General features: G+C 45.8%; 1 protein-coding gene across 1 annotated transcript in view; it reads left to right on the top strand.

The window, feature by feature from the left end:
- The first annotated feature begins 1,346 nt into the window (after window positions 1-1,346).
- SLC35B4 (solute carrier family 35 (UDP-xylose/UDP-N-acetylglucosamine transporter), member B4) overlaps window positions 1,347-6,115 on the top strand; it is a 30,560-nt gene continuing 25,791 nt past the window's right edge. The window contains exon 1 of the mRNA XM_009328699.1: window positions 1,347-1,372. Coding sequence (XP_009326974.1) covers window positions 1,347-1,372 — 26 coding nt within the window. The remainder of the gene's footprint in view (window positions 1,373-6,115) is intronic.

Below are 6,115 nucleotides of genomic sequence, written 5' to 3'. Positions count from 1 at the left end.
CTTGCTCTTGTAGTGGGAGTATTCAAGAGCTGTTTCTGCAGGACAGCGGTTTCCACAAAGGGTCATGAGACTGGAAGCACAAATGGATGTGGGATCGCAAACCTAGAAGTGGGATCACAGAGGGAAAAGTGTGGGCAGCAGGAGTGTACAAGGGCCTCGCAGGAGTAAGCGAGTGTACAGGGCAGTGCTGTGCATTTGAAGTCCCTTGTATTCTAGAAAACAAGCTAAGACCTACCTAAAAATCGTCATCATCATTTTTTTCTCAGATGAGAGTACCTACAATTTACAAGGCAAGAAAAGAAAAAGCTTTTAGTGCATCCCAAGAGCAACTCCAATACTCATACCTCTGCGAAGTGAGCAAAGAGGAGCCTTCAGCACTCAGCCTGCCAAGGTGTAACTAGCGAAAGGATGCCCAAGTGGTCGGATAACCAGGTTGGGTAGCTCTGCTCAGCACTATTCATGTTTTCCAGGAGCAAAAGGGAGCCCCAAAGCACAGCAGATTCCTGTCATAGCTGCATTCGCTCGAGATGTCTCTCAGAAGGAGCCAATCCTCACCTTTCACCTGGGCTGGCATTTGTTTCACACTTGCACATACACACCTGCAACCTGACTATCCTGTGGAAGCACTTAGACGTAACAGTAAGCTCAAAGTGATTGATCTACAGATAATTTACCTTGGCAAGGAGGGTTAGCTATCAAGTGTACTGACAGACGCTGCACTCCCATACACAGGACTGAATAGCTTCCCAGGGTACTGGCGTGTCTACAGCATCACGAAACTAAATTATTTGGAACAAAGGTAGTGGTGCCTTAACATAGAGACTGATGAGGACGTGCTCTAAAAGGACCCCAAAACCCTTCAGCCAAACGAATGTTCCCTCCAACCTGCATGTGGTCAAATGTCACTTTATTCTGGATCATATTGTCAGAATTAAAAGAAGAAGTTGAGAGGGAAAAGAATAAATGGCTTCTTGCCTTCTTGTCTATGTTTCTAGAACAGAGAAAGGGTGTCCTCTGTTATCAACCCTTCCTAGGGTCACTGCATAGCTCTTGGTGTCGCTCTAACCACGTGAAGAAGAGGTTGTGGCTGCGCTACAGGGAATTAAATGGACAGTAGAGGTGAAAAGAGGGATAAAAGCCATTTATGTCATGAAACACCATCAGGCTGAGACTGCGACTTTGGAAGAGAAAGAAATGGGGACAGGATACAACTGGGTGCCACATATCAAACTCTTCACGTGGTCAAGAGCCGTTCGGCCACATACCTTGCATGGCTGAAGGGTGGGAGATGGCACCATCTTCCCTGGCCTCCCACCACTCCTCAGTAGGTCACAGGCAGACCGGGCATGCCGAACGGCTCCAGGGCAGACTGGTGAGTTTGGCTTTCTCCTACCCACAGCTGGGGACGCTGATTACTTGCCAGCCCCCGTGCTATCACAGCCTTGATGACAGCCATCTAACACAATGCTGGTACAGGACCCCAACTGCAAGCCAGGTGCAGCTGAGCACTGTGTATGGATTGCAATTTGGAGTTACACGAATAGAAAGACTAGCCAGAAAACATTAATAATAATTAATGCCACTTTTATACATGAGATTTTAAGCCCCCACTTCAGATTTTATCCACCCTGTAAATATTAGGGTGCAGGATTAGATCTAATGCAGGAGGGCAAATTATCCCTAAATGTGCATCATACCCAGCACACATCTCCTGAATCCAAGCTTCCCAAGAATATTTAGGGGACCTCACAGATCTCCTCTTTTTTGCCCTTTCCAAACATGTTTTGCTAAAAGTAGGATTTACCAAACTGAAAATTCATTAAAAAGTCACAGTATAAAACTCCAGCGCAGAGACAATAACAAGATACAGAATAGCCCTCACTTTCCCCCTTTGCAATATTTTTTGCAGTAGTCTGAATCACAATGAGAGTCACATTATCTCATCTCCTCACTTTGGACTGTGACCCACAGTGACTACAATATAGGTCTTCCATTTTCACTTACCTTGTCCGTTAGAGACAAAATGAAAGGGGAGCATCTGAAATTTGGCAAACCATGCACCTGTAACGCACTTCAGACTGCTTCTTCCTCTGAAGCCTCGCCAAAGACTGAGATGGAGCTTGAAAAGGGAAGATGAAAACTCCAGCCTCTCTGGAGGACACACTGAAAATCCTGCAGACTCTGGGAAGACTAAGATAGCTGAGAGTCAGCCCTGCTGACTCTCATTCTGCCAGAGAGCTGCAGCTGGTGCCAGTGAAATATTTATGCAAAGACAGCAGATGTTGCGAGCAAAGTACGAAGAAAGACATGAGAGCTGCAGTATTAGGTCGGGGCATCCAGTGCAGTGTTTGCTTCCTACAATGGCCACCATCAGATGGTTAACAAGAGTGTAAGAGCAGGACAAGCACATGGAGACACCTCCATCTTTCCAGCCTCCAGTGACCTATAGCTTAGGGACCTTCTGAGGGACAGACTGCATTTTGTAAATGTCTTTGCATTCAATACCTTGTACGAAATTTTCTTCTATGAATCTTCTTAATTTGGAAACCATTTAAATTTTTATCATTCCCAATATCCCAATGAGTTCCACAGGTTTACTACATGCTGCATGAAAATGTTATGTCCTTTCATTAGTTTTCAACCTCCATCCTGCTTGTTTCCTTTGTTGCCACTCAATTCTTGCATAAGAAGAAACCCTAAAAGTTTTTAAAATCTGGGAGAAACATTGACTATTTCTTCCCTATCCCCACTGCCATCTCTAAGGCTTGGGAACATTTGTCTGTACATCAACGGCAAGATCAGAAATAACATTTAAGCACCAACAGTGCAACCTGGATAGTACTGAAGTGCCTGTGCTCGTGGAGAGACTGAAGAAACCTGGAAGATCCACACGAGCATCTCTTAACACAGAGGGCAGCTCAGTTCAACCCAGACCTTGGTACAGCAATAAATGCAAATACTTAGAGCCCCTGGGAATCGCCAGTGTCTGCCTGGCATCAGCCCCTTCTCAGAGACCTTGCAGCTAAGCAAAGTCCACAAGAGCACAGTGTGGCCGGTCCAAGAGAGCTAAGCTTAGCTCCCTCCCATATGGGTCAGAGGTGATGGCTAGGGCTCGAGTCTTCAGACGGTCAGCAAATAGGTTTCCCTTGGGGTTGAACCGCAGGGAAGCTTTACCGTGAGCCCAGGAGACAAGGAGCAGACTGTAATTCATGTACAACTGGAGAGGAGACTAAGTGCCTTGTGCTAGGAGCAAGCACAGCCCTGCTGAGAAACCCCATCAGCTTTCCCACTGCCTTCAAACCATTCTCCCAATTCTCCACCCCTCATCTTGAGGCAAACAAGGATCATCCATAATCCATCCACCCTCACCAGTGCAAAAGCCACCATAGCTGCCCTGTACAAAAGAGGAAATAAATCTCAAATTGTTCATTTCAGTAAAAAAAAGGTATGAGGGAGCCGCTGTATTGCTAGCTGAAGGGTTAAATGTGGTGCTACCCAGAGATAACTCCTTTCCTAGCTCATCTCCCAGCTGCTGGGCTCTGGCCTATTTAATGAAGATTGATTGCCTTCAGGAGGCCACCTCTGTTTAGACTGCCTATGGCCCCTTTTTATTACCCCCACCCACGCAAGTGAACCCAGGACCCAGGCACAGAAAAATTCCAGGCAATGGAGCAGCAAGAGAATAAATTGAGTTTTCTCAGAGCAAACAGAGCCAGGTCTCCCCCAGCCCTTTCTCTCAGGCACGGATTCTCTTGGGTCTAATAACAGCTGAGACACCGACATCGTTTCATCAATGGGGGCCCAGAGAACATTTCATTTTTCCACCCTGACTTGTATTCATGAAGTTTGCAGTAATCTACTGCCTCCAAGGTCTCTTGACTTTAGGTTATGACAGCACTAGGAAACTTGTGTCCTTGCTTCAGCAGCCTCGCCGAGCTTTTACAGCCCCAGACCCTCAGCCTGTGCACACCAGCCTGCAGAAAGGCTAAACGTGTGCTGGGTCTGCTGCAGAGAGCTCCCAGGAGTGCAGGACATCTGCTTTACAGCCCCACCACGAGCCAGTGGGATCCCCACAGAGACAAGGACACGAGATTATTGATGACCTGGCCAGCTAAAGTCCTCAGGCCATGCCTATGCTATTGAATAAGCGGACCAAGGAAATGCCAAAAGATAAAATATAGTTTCTGTCCACAGAGCTAAATTATCTTTATATCCCCATCCCCAAACAGGAGTCATATCTACACTGCCTGGTCCTTGGTCCATGCTCGCCCCAGGCTGGACCTGTGCATTATTTGGGAGTATGATAGTTTGCTTGGGCTAAAGCCATGCCAGGGACTGTACTAATAGTGGAACAAATTTTCCACCCACTAACCCAGGAGCCCCAACCCTGTGGCATGGTATGTCATGGATCTCCATAACAGGAGTGAATGAAAGTCACAGGTGGAGCAATAAATAAGGTGGACCTAGACACCGTGTCTGTTCTCTGAACACACTCTGGGAGACATTAAAAGCAAAGAAGAGGAAGAGAGAGCATTGCACAGGAAAAGATGGATGAGAACCAGACATGGGTACATTTCATGTGGGAAAAATAAATTTAGGATAGTAGAAGGTTTCTAGCCCTCTCAGAAGGGATCTTGGAGCAACTTCCTAAAACCTTGTTGAAGCCCACACGAAGTCATGTCAAGTTACTCAGGGAGTGCTGTGGTTTCAAAGATCTTTGACCATGAGACTTCTTCCCAAATGACAGGTAGGTCCAATTTTCAAAATCCCACATGTCCTGCAGTGCACTGAAACTAAAGCTCGGTGCCACGAGGTCAGGAAGAACTCTAATTCCCATGAGGTGGGAGCCAGAAGCAACACAGGTTGGAGAAACATTAATAATGGACACAACACCTAGACAAAAACATGTTAGTGATGGTTTTTCTGGCTTTCACTGAACGAAAAGTCAACTTGGGTCCAAAATTTACAACACACTGAATCAAAACCCCAGTGCTGAACAAAGGAAGGTCTGGGAGGCGGACTGCGATGCTGCAGCTTGCAAAACTCTTTAATACCTGAAGATGTATTCCCTTTGAATTTCCTTGTCACCAAAGGCTTTTAAAGCAACAAGCTCTACCTGGAGTGAATGCATAGTTTAGATGTTTAACGGTAATGATTCTCTGATGCCTTGAGGGTATAGTGAATTAGTGCAATAGTTCTTCATCTCAAGGCACGAGGGGGGCCAAACCCAGTCTTAAATCATAGAAAATATGAAAAGATTTGCAAGGAGAGAGTGTTGGCATGGCTTAGCAGGGAGGACAAGCTGAGCTCACCAGAGTGTCGCTTTCCAGGGGCAAGGTGGATCAGGACTGAGCGTAGGGAGGGAAGCCAGTTAAATAGTTAAATGTTAGACTTCAAAGGAGAAGAAAACATGTCCAGGTTTTGATACAGATAACTCTGATTCACTTTCTGGACAAGAGTAAAAACAGTAAAAAAAATAAAACCCTCTCTTTTCCTCCTCTTTGCGTGTGTTTAGGTTATTTTAATTGAAAGAACATTTCTATGAGAACCCATCAATCACCTCTGGAAAATCATGCTCACTCGCCTAAAGCATGGAGAGACATATCCAATGCGGGAAGACTCTCAAAAGGGAAAAGCGCTTCAGGTTGAAGTTCTTCCAGCTCATTTAAAGAGATGTCAAGTTTAATGATGTTAAGGAATGAGGAGGAGGAAGGGGGAGAGGGCTAAAAAAAAAAGAAGGTATTTCCAATTTTCCCCCCATCTCCCCCCGAAATATGCCTGGAGTTTTTAGCCTTTACCATTTTTGACAAGTAGCAACACACATAGGCAGTTCTAGCACCAGTACTGCTTGATCAAGGAGTTCTGCTTTGGAAAACACCCAAATAAAACTTGGCAGAGAAAATAAGAGGAAACAAAAAGGGGGGAGTTTAAAAAGCGACAAAGAGGAGAAAGAAGGCCAGATCCTCAGCAGAGCAGTTTCTTGCATCTCCTCTTTGTCACGGGAGCCCTGCTGCTTTACACCAGTAAGGGACAGGCTCTGAGCATGTCAGAGAAACGTTTGTAGGCGAGAAAACCAGCTCATGTACCTCACAGAAAATGAAATGTTTGAGACAGC

The sequence above is a fragment of the Pygoscelis adeliae genome, unplaced genomic scaffold (assembly GCF_000699105.1).
Source record: "Pygoscelis adeliae isolate BGI_AS28 unplaced genomic scaffold, ASM69910v1 Scaffold207, whole genome shotgun sequence".
Classification (NCBI taxonomy): Eukaryota; Metazoa; Chordata; class Aves; order Sphenisciformes; family Spheniscidae; genus Pygoscelis; species Pygoscelis adeliae.
The sequence above is the reverse complement of the archived record's forward strand: the minus strand, read 5'-3'. Positions and strand labels throughout refer to the sequence as shown.